General features: G+C 43.9%; 1 protein-coding gene across 2 annotated transcripts; it reads left to right on the top strand.

Moving 5' to 3' along the window:
• The first annotated feature begins 20 nt into the window (after nt 1-20).
• On the top strand, nt 21-20716 carry mamdc4 (MAM domain containing 4). Of its 2 annotated transcripts, none has more exons than XM_029620520.2 (29): nt 21-1055; nt 1655-1747; nt 2047-2208; nt 3755-3880; nt 4028-4264; nt 5860-5985; nt 6065-6223; nt 6322-6425; nt 6918-7073; nt 7266-7356; nt 7530-7646; nt 13952-14038; nt 14227-14364; nt 14500-14639; nt 14790-14898; nt 15044-15148; nt 15351-15485; nt 15660-15787; nt 15970-16183; nt 16807-16944; nt 17266-17393; nt 17624-17714; nt 17803-17952; nt 18164-18289; nt 18452-18576; nt 19084-19189; nt 19283-19488; nt 19617-19688; nt 19791-20716. In XM_029620520.2, the coding sequence occupies exons 1-29, from the start codon at nt 860-862 to the stop codon at nt 19824-19826; spliced, it is 3801 nt and encodes a 1266-aa protein (XP_029476380.2). In that variant the 5' UTR covers nt 21-859; the 3' UTR covers nt 19827-20716. The 2 variants fall into 2 exon arrangements, with proteins under 2 accessions (XP_029476380.2, XP_029476379.2); XM_029620519.2 differs by having other exon boundaries at nt 19614-19688.

The following is a 20716-nucleotide window of genomic DNA, read 5'->3' as shown; positions in this document are numbered from 1 at the left end:
ACCTGAAAACGAATGAGTATGAAATTCCATCTCCGGTCATGGAGTCATAAAACCATTATCATGTTGAGCAATGTGGTTCAACATAGGGGAAATATAACACTCCATCTTTCAAATAGCGCACTCCTGTTTCATAACAGAAAAACGCATCTGTCATTACATTTCTCTCTACTTTTATCTCACTGTGTATCTAACTACAGGAAGTTCATATGGTTTTGGGAGCCACTGAACTTCAAATTGCTGAGCAACTGCTACATGAGTGATTATACATGTGGATATCAGATAAGGTCAGGTGAACTCATTGATCTGAAATGTGTTAACTTCCGATGTTGCCATACAGGCACAGTGGTATAGTGGAGGGTAAATGCAGTTTACATGAAAGTACATTTACATTTACATTTAAGTCATTTAGCAGACGCTCTTATCCAGAGCGACTTACAAATTGGTATAGGGAGTGTTACTTTTTACACCGCAATCAATTTACCCACCTATTGTTTTTACCATTACATCACTGTATACTGCAACTCTACACTCAATCATGTACCTAAAATATACCTTGCTGTCAGTATGTGCTACTGCCAATTAAATTATGTATCAATAGTGAATTTAAAGTATCCATATCACAAATTTGATACCTTCATAAAGGTATACATTGCAAATTAGTATCCTATCACTATTCAGTGCCTTGGCTCTGAGCATATAGAAGTCAGGTTTCTACATGACACTGAGCACTGCAGAGCTGCCATGAAGAGGAATTCAGGACCTTTGATGAATGCATGCAGCCACAATATTTAGTCCTCTGTTCAGTAAAGTGACTTTTAAAGATGGAACGTGCTGTTTTTACGACCGACGGCTCTGACCGATGCAGGTGTATGTAAAGTCTACCCATTATCTATCAGCAGATCAGAGGAGGTCAGAGGCAGACCGTGGCTGTTATCACAGTCTAGTAGGTGCCAGGTGGTGTTCAGACGTCCACAGCTCCAGCAGAAAGAGAAGGGTAAACATGGGATTTAACAGAGGGATTTCAGCGCTGGTTTTGCTGCTGACGTTTCTCTGGGGTAAGAACATTGACACTAGTCTTCATGCAATACTTTGCTAAATGTAGGCTAGTGTTTACTGAACTCACTGTCCGTGTCAGCAACAAGGACATTTTTTTTTTAATTCACAGTTATCAAGGAAGTGCAATATCGTTTTTGTTTTTGACTTGAAATAGGCTGTGTAGATCACAGGGTGCATGATGAACCTAGGTCCTGTGGCTTTGGAAGTCACTGCTGCCACAAAAACAGTTATTTATTATGTACAGTTACTTTATGGACTCTTGTGACATGGATTCTGTAATAGCTGCTGTCAGGGACCTTGGCTTGAACATTTCCCAGATTACTGCACTGGTATGACCTTTGAGCCTGCTAACATTAGCAGCCTCATAAAACGTTGATTATAATGGGTTCTGATAAGAGGGGAATTAAGGGGTTAGTTACTGCCCGGGTAATTATTGCACGTACTCACTCGGGTCCAAGAATGGAAGATCCTACTGGGGCATTTATGCAATTGGCCACTTAAAAAAGTCAGTTTTAGTTTTGTCTGCTTAAATCACTCTCCTACTGTACTGTAGATGGAGATTATTTTCAAAGTCAATGATGAGTCTGTTGTTTTGCAGCGATTGGCTCACAGACACTTGCATGCCAGACCCCAGAGCTGAAGTGTGACTTTGTTTGTGACTGTACAGACTGCATCGATGAAAACGGCTGTGGTAAGACTCCCTCTGCTCTGACTGAGCCATACAAATCAATTCTAGTACCTGCACTCCAGTGACCGTGCCCATTTGCCACTGAACACCAATCATGCAGCTCTGACATTTACCAAACGTTATGTTATATCACTAGAACGGGATGGAAAAAGGTCAAGAAAAACCAATTTCCAAGAACACACACTGCAGCTCCCTCAGACCAACACATTGCAATACAAGCTTTTGATTTTAAGTGATGCCTGTCTGTCTGCTTGCCTATCTGTCTTCCTGTCTGTATCGTGCGTGTTGGTGTGAAACCCAAGGCTACAGAGGGATGGACTTTGTGTGTGACTTTGAGGACCCAGATGTGTGTGGCTGGCAGGACCAGTCCTTGGAGAAGGCCTACTCCTGGGAAAGGCGTCAGAGAGGGGACACACTGCCAGACAGCGGACCCTCCTCAGACTTCACCATTGGGACAGCCACAGGTACACTCTCGACAGTACTACAACACACAGATAGGGACTCGGTGCACTCAGATAGATACTCACACTCCTGCTCTCCCAGTGAATGTACACTAATATTTAAAAAAAAACACTAAAACACAGGGCTAAGAAGATTTGTATCACACACTACTAAAAAATGTCATTCACATCTATTTAAAAAAAATATATATATATATTTAACCCGGTAGGCCAGTTGAGAACAAGTTCTCATTTACAACTGCGACCTGGACAAGATAAAGCAAAGCAGTGCGACACAAACAACAACAACACAGTTACACATGGAATAAACAAACGTACAGTCAATAACACAATAGGAAAAAAATCTCTATACCGTGTGTGCAAATGAGGTAAGGCAATAAATGGGCTGTCGTGGCGAAGTAATTACAATCTAGCAATTAAACACTGGAGTGATAGATGTGCAGAAGATGAATGTGCAAGTAGAGATACTGGGGTGCAAAGGAGTAAAACAATTTATAAATATATAACAATATGGGGATGAGGTAGTGTGTCGAGAATTTTCAATCCCAATGATAATAACTGACAATATATAGCTCTGACCAATCCCCGAGATCTGTAAGACCATGGGTTTAATAATAATTAGTCAACAGCTCAGCTTATGCAAAAAGATAGAATGTTCTTTGAATAAACTGTACTAAAGTCCATTATACAAAGACATCCATTTTATAGCTGCGCACATACTTCCACACAAACAGTAGGTGAGTTTTATCCTTCTCCATAGTTCTCACCACTGTGTATCACTGCCCAGCCGACAGTTCCATTCCCCCGAGATTAGGGAAACCTTGAGAAGTACTCCCTATGCTATCATAGGTTCCTCAGAGGCCTAGCCAGGTCGGTCCAAACACAGTTTAACTATGTTTTTTTCTTCGGCACACACATACAAGTTCAAATCCTAAGCTACGCCTTGCTCAAGACAGTCTGTGTTTTTCCACTATACAGATACATTGTTTAACCTAATTCTGACTAAAACTACACACATCATCAGATTATAATTTTATGATTCTAATCAATTTCATACAGTTATAAGGTTTCAGAGTGGAATCAATTTATCATTATCTTTCAACATATACATTATTTTATCAGGTAGTTGGATGTACAGATGCAGTGATCTGTGAGCTGCTCTGATAGCTGATGCTTAAAGTTAGTGAGGGAGATATGAGTCTCCAGCTTCAGTGATTTTTGCAATTCGTTCCAGTCATTGGCAGCAGAGAACTGTAAGGAAAGGCGGCAAAAGTAGGAATAGGCTTTGGGGGTGACCAGTGAAATATACCTGTGCGTGCACCCACCCGTAGTGCGTGCTACGGGTGGGTGCTGCTATAGTGACCAGTGAGCTGAGATAAGGCAGAGTGTTACCTAGCAAAGACATAGATGACCTGGAGCCAGTGGGTTTGGCGACGTATATGAAGTGCGGGCCAGCCAACGAGAGTGGTGGGTAGTATATGGGGCTTTGGTGAATGGGGCTATTTGTGTGTGGGAGATTATACAATGACTGCGTGTTTTATTTTTTCAGGTTGGTTTATGGGAGTGACCGAAGTGAAGGCACATTTTCCCAGCACTGCAGTGATGGCATCTCCAATGATGAAACAGTCTTCACCCTCATGCCGAATGCACCTCAGATACTTCCTCTGGGACCCAGGTAACAAAATAGCATTACAAAATCAAGGGTTTTACAGTAATATTTAGCTACTTCTTCTGATCAATTTTAGCATGGGAAACACAGGGGTTAGCCACTGTGTAGAATGAGGTAAATTCCCCCAAAATCTAACCTTTATACTATTATCAGGGTTCACAGGAATGGGGCCTGCCCCACTGTGGGCATCTGTGTATAGGGAGGACAGCACCCAGCAGGCAGTGGTGTGGCGTCCTGAGAGCACCAGCGTGCGTGGCTGGAGGGAGGCAACCGTCTTCCTGGGACGCATCCCCACCACCTTCCAGATCCGCCTCCACTCCCAACGCACCGAGGGGCGCCGCGGAGACGTGGCTATAGACCAGCTGCAGTTCTTCGACTGTGCCCTGCCTTGTGAGTCTCGCTCTTTTTCTGTCTTTTGATTCCTCTGTTTCTTTATGCTCTCTTCCTCAGATCTGTTATTCTGTGTCAGTGTGTTAACCTTTCTAGCGCAGGGGTTCCGCTAGTGGAACACCTCGACAACATTCCGCTGAAAAGGTAGCGAGCGAAATTCTAAAATATTTTTTTTAAATATGTAACTTTCACACATTAACAAGTCCAATATAGCAAATGAAAGATAAGCATCTTGTTAATCTACCCATCGTGTCCAGTTTCAAAAAATGCTTTACAGCTAAAGCACAACATATGATTATGTTAGATCACCACCAAGTTGAAAAAAACAGCCATTTTCCCAGCCAAAGATTGGAGTCACAAAAAGCAGAAATGGAGATAAAATGAATCACTAACCTTTAATGATCTTCATCAGATGACACTCATATGACATCATGTTACACAATACATGTATGTTTTGTTTGATAATGTGCATATATATATCCAAAAATCTCAGTTTACATTGGCGCCTTACGTGCAGTAATGTTTTGATTCCAAAATATCCGGTGATTTTGCAGAAATACTAATAATAAACATTGATAAAAGATACTAGTGTTATTCACAGAATTAAAGATAGACTTATCCTTAATGCAACCGCTGTGTCAGATTTTTAAAAAAACTTTATGGAAAAAGCATCATCTGAGAACGGCGCTCAGAACCCAAAACAGCCAGAGGAATAGCCGCCATTTTGGAATCAACAAAGTTAGAAACAACACCATAAATATTCACTTACCTTTGATGATCTTCATCAGAATGTACTCCCAGGAATCCCAGTTTCACAATCAATGACTGATTTGTTCCATAAAGTTCCATCATTTATGTCCAAATAGCCACTTGTTGTTAGCGTGTTCAGCCCAGTAATCCATCTTCATGAGGCACGAGCATTTCATCCAGACAAAAACTCAAAGTTCCATTATTGTCCTTTAGAAACATGTCAAACGATGTATGGAATCAATCGTTAGGAGGTTTTTAACATAAAACATCCATAATGTTCCAACCGGAGAATTCCTTTGTCTTCAGAAAAAGCACTGGAACGCGAGGTAACTCTGTTGGGAGTGTGCATCAAGAGAGCAAGGCTCTCTGCCAGACCACTGAGGTCTCATGAGCCCCTCCTTTATAGTAGAATCCTCATTCAAGTTTCAAAAGACAGTTGACATCTAATGGAAGCCCTAGGAAGTGCAACCTCATCCATATCTCAATGTGTACTCTGTAGGCCAAGCATTGAAAAACTACAAACCTCAGATGTCCCACTTCCTGGTTGGATTTTTCTCAGGTTTTCTCCTGCCATATGAGTTATGTTATACTCACAGACATAATTCAAACAGTTTTAGAAACTTCAGAGTGTTTTCTATCCAATACTAATGATAAATGCATATATTACCATTTGAGACAGAGTAGGAGGCAGTTCACTCTGGGCACGCTATTCATCCAAAAGTGAAAATGCTGCCCCCTATCCCAAAAAGGTTTTAACATCACTTTGAGTTAAGAGAGATTACTCTTTTAATTCTTTCTCTCTCTTTTCTCTCTTTCTCTTTCTCTACCTCTCTCTTTGTTCTCAGTGCCAGTCCCAGGGGAGTCGTGTGCTGCAGGGTTACTGCAGTGTAACAGGGAGGGCTGTGTGGAGCAGCGTCAGGTCTGTGACGGCACTGATGACTGTGGTGACAAAACTGATGAGCAGAATTGTGGTGAGAGTCACCTTATTTCATCCTTATTTTAACCCTGTTCCACTATGTTTATGAACTCTGTATGGCTTTGTGTGTTTAGGAGGCTACTGGGGCTGTGACTTTGAGGAAGGAGTGTGTAACTGGGACCTGAGGACTGTCTCCACTAGTCTGAAGTGGACAAGGACCAGTCAGGCAAATATCTCCACGACAGACCCTTTTAAAGGACCTGGTAGAGACCATTCCAACAATACTGCATCGGGTACAAGCTCAACGACATTATAGAAACATAGTAATACTTGTTCTGTCCTGATTTTATTCCTCAGTGAGATGTCTTCAACTTGTGTTATTGCCCTGAAGGTCACTTCCTGTATGTCACTGTACCTGAAGGCGGGCTCCAATCTGATTGGACATCCTTTCAAAGCCCTCTACTGGAACCAACCAATAGCACACATCCTTGCAAGGTATGCACTAAGGCACAATAATGCTTCTCCAAAACACCCCTCTATCATGCTGTCTCCACACACACACACACACACATGGCTTCTACCTTGGCAGGCCAGTCTTTTTAACTTTATACGCACATTTACATTTAATTTGTTTTGCCATTTAGCAGACGCTCTTCTCCAGAGCGACTTACAGGAACAATTAGGGTTAAGTGCCTTGCTCAGGGGCACATCGGCTGATTTTTCATCCTGTAGACTCAGGGATTCAAACCAGCAACATTTATATTACTGGTGTAAGGCTACCAAACGCACATCACACACTATCACACACTATCACACACTATATCATACACTCTTGACAGTCATCATATTACTAACCTCTCAGTCAAGGTAACAATAGTTGAATCAATCATTATGTTCACTTTAATTACTAATGTACTACAGTCTGTATAGATACTTGTCTTTAATGTGAGCAAAAACACCTAAATGAACGTCATGTCTGCCCTGTAGATGGTGATGTACAGCCACCAGTTTGGGCCAAGGTCTGGAGGCCTGTCTGTGCTGGTGGCAAACACTGAGATCTACCCGGTGTGGCAGAGGGGGGGTGCCCTAGGGGACCTCTGGGTCAAGGCTGAGGTGGAGATCATTAGCAACACCAGCTTCCAAGTGAGTGGACTGGATAGGGCTTGCTGGACATAATCAAAGCGTGGACATCTGTTTCAGATGGTTTTCCAGATAATCAAAGAGCTTTCCATTGGATGAGGGACGGTAATTGTTATAAAAGCCTGTTGAATACTGACCACCTTTTCATTTGCATATTGCTCTCTTTCTCCTTTTAATGACATTCATCTGTCTTAGATTGTGTTTGTGGCTGCGATCCGAGACAAGGAGTATGGAGGGGTTGCTATAGATAGCATCATGATGTCTCCTAACTGCCGTCTCTCTAAAGGTGAACCAAATAAACACATACAAGGAAGGTATCTTGTGAATCACACAATGTATACAGAACTGAACTAATAGTAATGTTAACCAACAGCACAGTGCAATATGGTCACAACATAGCATGTATACTGCATCTATTTACCTGCTTACTCTGTCCCCTTCCCACCTTTCCTCTTGCAGGAAATTTCACATTAGCAAATTTCCCCAAACCTCCTGGGCATCCTTGCACTAGCGATACCAGTAAGATCTGTGACTTTCGTGAAGACTGTGAGGATAAAGATGACGAGGCCAAGTGCGGTGAGTACTTTGCGTTTACGATGTATGTATTATTGTCGGTGTATTATACAGTTGAAGTCGGAAGTTTACATACACCTTAGCCAAATACATTTAAACTCAGTTTTTCACAATTCCTGACATTTTAATCCTAGTAAAAATTCCCTGTCTTAGGTCAGTTAGGATCACCACTTTATTTTAAGAATGTGAAATGTCAGAATAATAGTAGAGAGAATGATTTATTTCAGCTTTTATTTCTTTCATCATATTCCCAATGGGTCAGAAGTTTATATACACTCAATTAGTATTTGGTAGCATTGCCTTTCAATTGTTTAACTTGGGTCAAACATTTCGGGTAGCCTTCCACAAGCTTCCCACGATAAGTTGGGTGAATTTTGGCCCATTCCTCCTGACAGAGCTTGTGTAACTGAGTCAGATTTGTAGGCCTCCTTGCTCGCACAAGCTTTTTCAGTTCTGCCCACACATTTTCTATGGGATTGAGGTCAGGGCTTTGTGATGGCCACTCCAATACCTTGACTTTGTTGTCCTTAAGCCATTTTGCCACAACTTTGGAAGAATCCTTGGGGTCATTGTCCATTTGGAAGACTCATTGCGACCAAGCTTTAACTTCCTGACTGATGTCTTGAGATGTTGCTTCAATATATCCACATCATTTTCCTTCCTTATGAAGCCATCTATTTTGTGCAGTGCACATATCCCTCCTGCAGCAAAGCACCCCCACAACATGATACAACAAGTTCTCATTTACAATTGAGACCTGGCCAAGATAAAGCAAAGCAGTTCGACACATACAACAACAGAGTTACACATGGAGTAAAACAAACATACAGTCAATGATACAGTAGAAAAACAAGTATATATACAATGTGAGCAAATGAGGTGAGATAAGGGAGGTAAAGGCAAAAAAAAAAAAGGCCATGGTGGCAAAGTAAATACAATATAGCAAGTAAAACACTGGAATGGTAGATTTGCAGTGGACGAATGTGCAAGGTAGAGATAGAAATAATGGGGTGCAAAGGAGCAAAATAAATAAATACAGTAGGCGGAGAGGTAGTTGTTTTGGCTAAGTTATAGATGGGCAATGTACAGGTGCAGTGATGTGTGAGCTGCTCTGACAGCTGGTGCTTAAGCTAGTGAGGGAGATAAGTGTTTCCAGTTTCAAAGATTTTAGTAGTTCGTTCCAGTCATTGGCAGCAGAAGGAGAGGCGGCCAAAGGAATAATTGGTTTTGGAGGTGACCAGAGAGATATTCCTGCTGGAGCGCGTGCTACAGGTGGGTGCTGCTATGGTGACCAGCGAGCTGAGATAAGGGGGGACTTTACCTAGCACGGTCTTGTTGATGACCTGGAGCCAGTGGGTTTGGCGACGAATATGAAGCGAGGGCCAGCCAACGAGAGCGTACAGGTCGCAGTGTTGGGAAGTATATGGGGCTTTGGTGACAAAACAGATGGCACTGTGATAGACTGTATCCAATTTATTGACTAGGGTATTGGAGGTTATTTTGTAAATGACATCGCCGAAGTCGAGGATCGGCAGGATGGTCAGTTTTACAAGGATATGTTTGGCAGCATGAGTGAAGGATGCTTTGTTGCGAAATAGGAAACCAATTCTAGATTTATTGGAGATGTTTGATATGAGTCTGGAAGGAGAGTTTACAGTCTAACCAGACACCTAGGTATTTGTAGTTGTCCACATATTCTAAGTCAGAACCGTCCAGAGTAGTGATGTTGGACGGGCGGGCAGGTGCAGGCAGCGATCGGTTGAAGAGCATGCATTTAGTTTTACTTGTATTTAAGAGCAATTGGAGGCCATGGAAGGAGAGTTGTATGGCATTGAAGCTCATCTGGAGGGTTGTTAACACAGTGTCTAAAGAAAGGCCAGAAGTATACAGAATGGTGTCGTCAAATCGGAGGGCCCGGACAACAGGCCCTCCGATTTGACACACTGAACTCCATCAGAGAAGTAGTTGGTGAACCAGGCGAGGCAATCATTTGAGAAACCAAGGCTATCGAGTCTGCCGATGAGGATGTGGTGATTGACAGAGTCGAAAGCCTCGGCAGCGTAGCCTAGTGGTTAGAGTGTTGGACTAGTAACTGGAAGTTTGCAAGTTCAAACCCCCGAGCTGACAAGGTACAAATCTGTCGTTCTGCCCCTGAACAGGCAGTTAACCCACAGTTCCTAGGCCGTCATTGAAAATAAGAATTTGTTCTTAACGGACTTGCCTAGTTAAATAAAGGTTCAACTTTTTTTTTTGCACAGTATTGTTTCTTATCGATGGCGGTTAAGATATCGTTTAGGACCTTGAGCGTAGCTGAGGTGCACCTATGACCAGCTCTGAAACCAGATTGCATAGCGGAGAAGGTATGGTGGGATTCGAAATGGTCGGTAATCTGTTTGTTGACCTGGCTTTCGAAGACCTTAGAAAGGCAGGGTAGGATAGATATAGGTCTGTAGCAGTTTTGGTCAAGAGTGTCCCCCCCTTTTTGAAGAGGGGAATGACCGCAGCTGCTTTCCAATCTTTGGGAATCTCAGACGACAAGAAGGAGAGGTTGAACAGGCTAGTAATAGGGGTTGCAACAATTTCAGCAGATAATTTTAGAAAGAAAGGGTCCAGATTGTCTAGCCCGACTGATTTGTAGGGGTCCAGATTATGCCGCTCTTTCAGAACATCAGCTGACTGGATTTGGGAGAAGGAGAAATGGGGAAGGCTTGGGCGAGTTGCTGTGGGGGGTGCAGTGCTGTTGACCGGGTAGGGGTAGCCAGATGGAAAGCATGGCCAGCCGTAGAAAAATGCTTATTCAAATTCTCAATTATAGTGGGTTTATCGATGGTGACAGTGTTTCCTTTCCTCAGTGCAGTGGGCAGCTGGGAGGACGTGTGCTTATTCTCCATGGACTTTACGGTGTCCCAGAAGATTTTTTTAGTTTGTGTTGCAGGATGCAAACTTCTGCTTCAAAAAGCTAGCCTTGGCTTTTCTAACTGCCTGTGTATATTGGTTTCTATCTTCCCTGAAAAGTTGCATGTCACAGGGGCTGTTCGATGCTAATGCAGAACGCCATAGGATGTTTTTGTGTTGGTTAAGGGCAGCCAGGTCTGGGGAGAACCAAGGGCTATATCTGTTCCTGGTTCTACATTTCTTGAATGGGGCATGCTTATTTAAGATGGTGAGGAAGGCATTTAAAAAAAAAACAGGCATCCTCTACTGACGGGATGAGATCAATATCCTTCCAGGATACCCCGGCCAGGTCGATTAGAAAGGCCTGCTCGCTGAAGTGTTTCAGGGAGCGTTTGACAGTGATGAGTGGAGGTCGTTTGACCGCTGACCCATTACGGATGCAGGCAGTGAGGCAGTGATCGCTGAGATCTTGGTTGAAAACAGCAGAGGTGTATTTAGAGGGCAAGTTGGTTAGGATGATATCTATGAGGGTGCTCGTGTTTACGGCTTTGGGGAGGTACCTGGTAGGTTCATTGATCATTTGTGTGAGATTGAGGGCATCAAGTTTAGATTGTAGGATAGCTCGAGTGTTAAGCATGTTCCAGTTTAGGTCGCCTAGCAGCACGAGCTCTGAAGATAGATGGGGGGGGGGATCAGTTCACATATGGTGTCCAGAGCACAGCTGGGGGCAGAGGGTGGTCTATAGCAGGCGGAAATGGTGAGAGACTTGTTTTTAGAGAGGTGGATTTTTAAAAGTAGAAGTTAAAATTGTTTGGGTACAGACCTGGATAGTAGGACAGAACTCTGCAGGCTATCTTTGAAGTAGATTGCAACACCGCCCCCTTTGGCTGTTCTATCTTGTCTGAAAATGTTGTAGTTAGCGATGAAGATTTCAGAATTTTTGGTGGTCTTCCTAAGCCTGGATTCAGACACGGCTAGAACATCCGGGTTGGCAGAGTGTGCTAAAGCAGTGAATAAAACAAACTTAGGGAGGAGGCTTCTAATGTTAACATGCATGAAACCAAGGCTATTACAGTTACAGAAGTCATCAAAAGAGAGCACCTGGGGAATAGGAGTGGAGCTAGGCACTGCAGGGCCTGGATTCACCTCTACATCACCAGAGGAACAGAGGAGGAGTAGGATACGGCTAAAAGCTATGAGAATTTGACGTCTAGAACGTCCGGAACAGAGAGTAAAAAGAGGTTTCTGGGGGGGAAAATAGCTTCAAGGTATAATGTACAGACAAAGGTATGGTAGGATGTGAATACAGTGGAGGTAAACCTAGGTATTGAGTGATGATGAGAGAGATATTGTTCTAGAAACATAATTGAAACCAGGTGATGTCATCGCATGTGTGGGTGGTGGAACTGAAAGGTTGGATAAGGTATAACGAGCAGGGCTAGAGGCTCTACAGTGAAATAAGCCAATAAACACTAACCAGAACAGCAATGGACAAGGCATATTGACATAAAGGAGAGGCATGCTTAGTCGAGTGATCATAAGGGTCCAGTGAAGTGAGGTTGGTTGGGGTCACGGCGATTCAGACAGCTAGCCGGGCCATCGGTAGCAAGCCAGCATAGGATGGAGGTCTGTTTTTAGCCACCTCGTGCATTTCAGTTGGTAGATTAGTGGGGTTCCGTGTGGTAGAGGGGATCAATCCAATTGGCAATATAGATATAGTGACCCAATAAAAATTGTCCGATAGACCCATTAAGATAGCTAACGATTAGGGGGCTGCAGATGGGCGTTCAGGTAAAGTCGCGACGGAGGGGCCAGTTGTACAACTCCCTCGGGCAGATAACGTTGGTAGTCCAGTCGTGAAGGCCCGATGGGGCTCCGCATCGGCAGTAAAATGGGTCCGAATAGGTGATTGTATCCCAGGAGTGGCTGATGGAACTCTTCAGCTGGCCGGAATAATTGATGTTTGCTCCGGGATCGACGTAAGCCAATAGTCACACGGATAGCAGCTAACTAGCTGCGAGATCCAGGTCTAAATGTCCAGAGCTTGCGGTTGAAATCCGGGGATATGGAGAGACAAATAGGTCCGGTATGTTCTGGTCTGAGTCGCGTTGTACAAAACTGGCGATAGATTTTCGAGCTAAAGGATAGCTGATGACCACAAACCGTAGTTAGCTGAATAATAACGTTAGCCAGTAAACTGGCTAGCTTCTTGCTAGCTTCTGGTTAGCTTCTTGCTAACTTCCGGTTAGCTTCTGGCTAGCTTCTATTGTGGATTACAGATTTGAGGTAAATAATACTTTTAAAAAATTGGCGGGTTGCAGGAGAGTGTTTTGAAGTTGAGTTTTTGGAAAAAGAAAATATATAAAAGATATACGAAGAAAGATGTAAATATATATATACACGGGACACGAAAAGAAAGAGGATAAAGGACGTCTGACTGCTATGCCATCTTGGTTTATTCATGATGGTCATTATAGCCAAACAGTTCTATTTTTGTTTCATCAGACCAGAGGACATTTCTCCAAAAAGTACAGTCTTTGTCCCCATGTGCAGTTGCAAACCGTAGTCTGGCTTTTTTATGGCGGTTTTGGAGCAGTGGCTTCTTCTTTGCTGAGCGGCCTTTCAGGTTATGTCGATTATAGGACTCGTTTTACTGTGGATATAGATACTTTTGTACCCGTTTCCTCCAGCATCTTCACAAGGTCCTTTGATGTTGTTCTGGGATTGAGTTGCAGTTTTCGCACCAAAGTACGTTCATCTCTAGGAGACCGAACGGGTCTCCTTCCTGAGCGGTATGACGGCTGCGTGGTCCCATGGTGTTTATACTTGCGTACTATTGTTTGTACAGATGAACATACCTTCAGGCATTTGGAATTTGCTCCCAAGGATGAACCAGACTTGTGGAGGTCTACAATTGTTTTTCTGAGGTCTTTGCTGATTTCTTTTGATTTTCCCATGATTTTAAGCAAAAGAGGCACAGAGTTTGAAGGTAGGCATTGAAACACATCCACAGGTACACCTCCAATTGACTCAAATGATGTCAATTAGCCTATCAGAAGCTTTTAAAGCCATGACATCATTTTCTGGAGTTTTCCAAGCTGTTTAAAGGCACAGTCAACTTAGTGTATGTAAACTTCTGACCCAGTGAAATTGTGATGCAGTGAATTATAATAAGTGAAATAATCTGTCTAAACAATTGTTGGAAAAATTACTTGTCATGCACAAAGTAGATGTTCTAACCGACTTGCCAAAACTATAGTTTGTTAACAAGAAATTTGTAGAGTGGTTGAAAAACACGTTTTAATGACTCTAACCTAAGTGTATGTAAACTTCCGACTTCAACTGTATTTGTATTATTTGTCAAAAAATGTTTGGTGTGAATCTGCATGTTCTTAGTGTGTGTGTTTGTGTAGGGGACTTCTCCTATGAGAAGGGCAGCTCTGGATGGACAGACAGCAGCATTGGAAGCCAGCAGTGGGTGCTGAATGACACCCCCAAAGGTAACTTTTGTACAGAGGAGTGTGTGTGTATGCGTGTGCATACTTGCTTCTGTGTGTTATGCTTGTGAGCATATCAAGATACTATAAGGTATGAGTGGCCATGTCTGGTCAGCTGTACATTTTGTTTAGTTTGTTTTTCAGTATAGTGACAGACCTCCACCTCTCTCTATCTCTCTCTCTGCCCTCAGACAAGTACCTGTTTTTAGCTGAAGCCCCAGGGCAGCAGTTAACTGAGGCCCAGACACGCACCCCTCTCCTGGGCCCCTCGGGGCCAGCCTGCACCCTCAACTTCTCCTACTCCTTGACCAGCAAGAGCAATCACACCGGTAACACGGCCTCAGAGACCTGCAAGAAAACCCTAACAATCCCCTTAACCAAAACCTATGTCCCTCCTACAGTTCAGGACATCTGCCGCTCCTTGTCTTTACCTCTGCCTCTTTGTTCCCCGTTTTCTCCCCTAGGTGAGCTGTCCATCCGGGTGATTGACAGTCTGTTGGGCATTCTGCCCAGGCTGTGGGAGTTCAGTGGGAAAACAGGATCTGTAGAGGGGGTGTACCAGCAGGCGCAGGTGTACATCGGAGCCAGGGATCACCGCTTCCAGGTATGATACCTTCAGGACATGCTTATGGTTTGGTTTGGGGGACCTTGTTTGTAGCCAGTAATTATCTTGTATTATCTACTACCATATTAATTGTATTCATTTTTTGATGCTGTGTTTACTCTTTTCTTTCACTCCCCCTCTCTTTCCAAGATTGAATTTGTGGCTCGTGCTAGGAAGTTGTGCCCATGTGCCACAATATCTGTGAAGGAAGTTCGTTTCATCAACTGTCACGCTCAGTATTTCCCATCCTCTCCCACAGGTAAGCCATTTATGTTTCAGTTTGAACAAATATTGTTTTGTTGTGATCATTTAGTATTTCAGTATGGTCACACACATATCCTGTATAGTATATAGCATTTTATTTTGTTGATTTTCTGCTGATACGATTTGTTTCTTCTGGACAGCTCTGTCATGTAACTTCGAAGAGGGACTGTGTGGCTGGTACCAGGATCAAACGGACAACTTTGACTGGAGCCTGCTCACAGGGATGGACCATTCCATTGGCGTCGGTACTAACATGACCTTACACCTGCATAGAATAGTTAGCTAGGTTCACATAACAAACATACCAGTTTTACATTCTAAACATGTCGTACTTCTCACATAGTAGCATTACTCCAAGTGTTCTCTGCTCTCTATGTAACCAATGGACCTGATCATTAAGTCATTAGGGGTCTATAACGCCTTAATTAATCCTGTCTTTGATTACAGGTAAAAACCTTGCTGTAGACGTATGGAGCCCCTTGTTACGGGGTGTGTCTGGCCGTCTGTTATCGTACCGTCAGCCAGGCACCCCCGGACATCACTGCCTGTCCTTCTATTATAAGCTCTACGGGCCTGAGACAGGTGAGGATGAAGGGCTCTCCTTGACTTCCAGAAGAGTCACTCCTGAACACAATGAACACCACTTTCACGTTCTATTTCCATCTCCCTCTTCTCTTCCTCTCACATCCTCTTCCTATGTTTTTACTCCTTCTCTCTCAACTCCCCTCCATCTCCCCATCTCTCTATCCCTCTCAGGTGCACTCAGTGTTAAGATGCGTGATGCCTACGGCGGTGAGAGTCTGCTATGGAGCCGCAGCGGTGCCCATGGCAACTTCTGGCATGAGGGACACTGTCCAGTATCGGAGCAGCTAACTAGCTTCCAGGTATGAGTGGGTTCAATACAGGATTCAGGTCCAGTTACACGTAAACATAATAACAACAAAAATAGAATATGTCTGTTCATGTTGACATTGATATGACACTTCCTCCAACACTTAATGACTTCCATTTCTCTCCACCCCTGCTCCCCTCTCCTTCCTCCTCTCTGATTCACAAACACACACAGCTGATATTTGAAGCAGTGCGCTCCGGCTTTGACGGGCGGGTTGCACTAGATGACGTGGCGTTTGTGAACGGCCCATGCACCGTGCCCAATAAGTGCTCCTTTGAAGGCCAGCAATGCGGCTACACCAGCACTGGCACTGCCAGCTGGCTCCACACTAACTGGCAGTCCTCCAACACTGGGCCAAAAACAGACCACACACTGGAGACAGTGATGGGTGAGAGACGGAGAGAGAGAGAGAGAAATAGAACGACAAAAGGACATACTTTGTATTTTATTATGGATCCCGTTACTCTTCCTGGAGTCTGTCAAAATTAAGGCAGTTATACAATTTTGAAAACGTTACAATACGTTCATAACAGATTTCACAACACACTGTGTGCCTTCAAGGCCCTACTCCACTACCACATATCTACAACACAAAATCCATGTGTATGTGTGTGTAGTGCGTATGTTGTCATGTGTGTGTATGCATGTGTCTGCGCCTATGTTTGTGTTGCTTCACAGTCCATGCTGTTCCATAAGGTGTATTTTTATCTGGTTTTTTTTCAATCTGATTGTACTGCTTGCATCAGTTACCTGATGTGGAATAGAGTTCCATGTAGTCGTGGCTCGATGTAGTAATGTGCACCTCCCATAGTCTGTTCTCGACTTGGGGAGTGTGAAGAGCCCTCTGGTGGCATGTCTTGTGGGGTACGCATGGGTGTCTGAGCTGTGTGCTAGTTGTTTAAACAGACAGCTCGGTGCTTTCAACATGTCAATACCTCTCAGAAATACAAGTAGTGAGAGATACAAAGATGCATGGAATCTACTTAAACATATCCTATTGTTGGTCCTTAGGGTACTACATGATGGCAGACAGTGATGTGGAGATCCTACCACAGGGCAGTGTGGCCACCCTTACATCCCCTGTGCGAGTAGGCGTGGCACAAACAGAGTGTGTTCACTTCTGGTACCACATGGGGGGAGAGAATCCTGGTGAGTATATACCTTTTACAGTACATACCCACCCTCAATCACACATCACACTTTGCATGCTGGGGCCCTCCAGAGTGGCGCAGCGGTCTAAGGCATCGAAATGCTTGAGGAGTCACTACAGACGACGCACAATTGGCCAAGTGTCGTCCGGGTCAGGGGAGGGCTTGGCCAGCTGGGATGTACTTGTCCCATCGCGCTCTAGCGGGAGTTGCAGCAATGGTACAAGACTGTGACTACCAATTGGATATCACAAAAAAGGGGCAAATGTACTACAAAACAATATGTTTGCCAACATTAGTGTGTGTGTGTGATCTATTTTAGGTTTGCTGACTGTGTACATGAAGCCAGTGAAAGGAGATAGGGTGAAGATCTTCTCCAACAACCTGGACCAGGGAGATGTCTGGCGCCAAGGCAACGGCAACATCAGCAGCACCATCACAGACTGGCAGGTAGTGTACATGATGTCATGTGATCAAGCCACTGGTCAGACACTGCAAGCACTGAAAGGTCAGATGTAAGCAGCCTAGTGTTTGAGTGTTGAGCCAGTAGCCGAAAGGTCGCTGGTTTGAATCCCCGAGCCAACTAGATTAAAAATCTGACGATATACCCTTGTGCAAGGCACTTAACCCAAATTGCTTCTGTATGTCGCTCTGGATAAGAGTGTCTGTTTGTGTTTCAGTTGGAGTTTGAGGTGCAGGGAGCGGGTGGCAAAGGCACTCATGTCTCAGTTGATGACATAATTTTCTCAAGCCATCCTTGTCAAACACTTGGTCAGTACTTTACACACTCACGAACACACAGAGAGATAATTATTCTTATTGTGTGTGTTAGTGACATGCATGCTGGTGTGTTTGTCAGGTACTAAGTGTAACCTGGAGATGGGAATGTGTGACTGGACCAACACTCAGAACCCTGAGCTAGACCAGTTGGACTGGGAGCTGACCAGTGCTGAGGCAGAGACCCACTACCCCACCCCATCCCATGACCACACCCTTGGGACAGAGAGAGGTGACACACTGACACATTTAAATGCATTTACTGTAAGCTACGGTCTTGATTAATCCTCACACTTTACTTACAAGATGCAGGTATGATGGAGTTATAATGCATTATAAAAGTCGTCATAAGCATCAAATTGGCCTCTGAAAGCCTACTCTTCCAGATTAGAATCCATGTTCTGATTGGTCCCAGTCTTATTGTCCTTGTGTCCATTCTGCAGGTCACTTCCTGTTCCTCCCCAGTAGCACCAGGGACACAGCCAAATACAAGGCCTGGTTGCTGAGTCCTCATCTGCCCTCCACCATGGGCACCTGCCTGCGCTTCTGGGTGTACAAACCAGTCTCCCGTAAGACCCAAACTACACCACTGAACATCACTACTGCTGTCTTAACTCTATCAAACAACCTGCCTTACCTGTCTGTTTCTATGTGATGATGCCGACCATGATGGTGGTGATCCTGGTTGCCAGTTTGTTAATGCCATTATATTCCATACTGTGTCCATGCAGATGGTAGTCATCTGAAGGTGTGTAGGCAGTCTGAAGGGAACCTGGAACAAATGTTGAGTGTGGAAGAGGTGGGAGCAGTTTGGTCACGCTTCAATGTTGACATCACTTCTGCTAAAGAGTATCAGGTCAGACATCACACACACACACACATCACAGGTGTGGTTCCTGAGTTTATTAAGCAATTAACATCCCATCATGCTTCAGGTCATGTATAAAAATGCCCAGTTACCCATTATTATGGCTACCATGGCTAGAAGAAGAGATCTCAGTGACTTTGAAAGAGGGGGTCTCAACAGAGCATAGGGGGCTTAAAGTGTGTGTTTGCGATCGTGTACGTGTGCATCTCGGTCACAAGATTTGAACCCAATTGAACACTTAAGGGAGATTCTGGAGTGACGCCTGAGACTACGTTTTTCACCGCCATCAATAAAACACCAAATGCTGGATTTTCTCGTGTCGCGTCCCTCCTATGCCAAGGCACATTGGAGCTGTTCGGGCTCGTGGTGGCCCAACGGCCTATTAAGACTCTTTATTTTGGTGTTTCCTTTATTTTGCCAGTTACCTGTATATATTGACTCATATTGTATTATTACAAGGAAGGGTTGTTGTTCATTGAGAATGTGTGTTTCTAGATTATATTTGAGGGTTTCAAAGGGTACGCTGGAGTCTTGGCCCTGGACGACATTGACTATGACATAGGATTCAACTGTGCCGGTGAAGCAAAAGACCCACTAACAAGTAAGACACAAGCAAGATCTTTTTCATGGCTCATGCCACTCGCCAGGCCTGGCTGTGCAACCCTTATCTAATAGCACTTTATGTCCAATACAGCCACACCAGAACCAGACAACGCAGGAGGTATTGCTGCTTCCATCATCGTGGTACTGCTGCTGCTGGCCACTCTGGGAGTGTTGCTGTACTACTACCTGCGCACCCAGGACAAAACAAAGGCAATGACTGGCGGAGCTGTGGAACAATCAGCTTCGCCTTCCGCTATCGAAGGCGTTGCCAATGACATGTATGACCCACACCCCACAGTGAGTATTATGGCTTGGGTTTTTTTCCACCTGATTCAAGAACGGTTCAAGGAACGGCTCAAGAAGTTGTTTCTAACATGAAATATTTGTACATTTGTTCTCATTCTCCTTTTGTCCATTTTCAGCAGGACAGAATGACCGTGTCTCCAGTTCCGGCACAACCAATGGCGGGGGACTTCACTAATGAAGTATGCGTCTCTGTAAGTACATGTCCCACTTAGAATCAATTCACTTATGTTGACTTATTTATTCTAATGCGCTCTGTGAATAACCTACAAATATCTGTTTTTGTGTGTCTGCAGGATTCCTCAGAATTAGTGAGGAAGGAGATGGTGTAGAAGGGGAGACTCTGCTGCCTAGTGGCGGCTTTGTGAAATGAAGGCGATATCACAGCAGAAGAACTGCTTGTGTCGTCTTGCACCTGACACACACACACACACACACACACACACACACACACACACACACCTGGATATCAGGATAGCATTGACTTGCTAACTTTGAGTGAATGGCTATAGCATCCACTGCACACCTTCACAAACCCTACACACAAACACACTCACTCTCATCCATGTACCATTGCAATCAATGAAGCAGCTGCAGATTTGACTGACTGGGTCCTGAAGTCTGGGACTTCTGCTGGTGGACTGTCAGGATAGTTGGAGGTCAATGAGATGAGATGGCTCACTGTATGCAGTTCTAGCTGCCAAAGCATGAAATTGCCCCTTCGGTCTTCAGAGACAGGACAGACACTGCTCTGCTATGGTAATTCTACTAATAATGAGTTAGATGAAGTAGAAATGAAGAACACTGACAAAAATGTCTGTCGCAGAATCCTATCTGTTGGCTACAGTGCTAAATTGTACTTATAGCTTATTGATATGAGAGCCATGCTATCTAGCTGTTTATAAACACTGTCATAGAAGACAGCTGGTTGAACTTCAAGTAAGAGAGACAAAGACAGAGAGAGGGATGTGATGCCTTATATTAGAATCTGTGAAAGAGAGGTGCCTTGTTGCAATTTGCTTCCAAATACAGTGCTGATGTTCTGGGGCAAATAAAAGACGAAAAGGAAAATATAATGATGAGCATGTATTTCCAAGCAAAATGCTATTGAAATGTAGCTTAGTTGTATGTTTTGTGATGATGAATAGTACTAATTAAATCAGAATGTCATGCACCATATTGCTTCAGTTCAGTTTTACAATAAATATCATCATTCATTTGA

The sequence above is a fragment of the Oncorhynchus nerka genome, linkage group LG19, assembly GCF_034236695.1.
Source record: "Oncorhynchus nerka isolate Pitt River linkage group LG19, Oner_Uvic_2.0, whole genome shotgun sequence".
Lineage (NCBI taxonomy): Eukaryota > Metazoa > Chordata > Actinopteri > Salmoniformes > Salmonidae > Oncorhynchus > Oncorhynchus nerka.
Note: the sequence above shows the minus strand (reverse complement) of the source record. Positions and strands in the feature narration are given on the sequence as shown.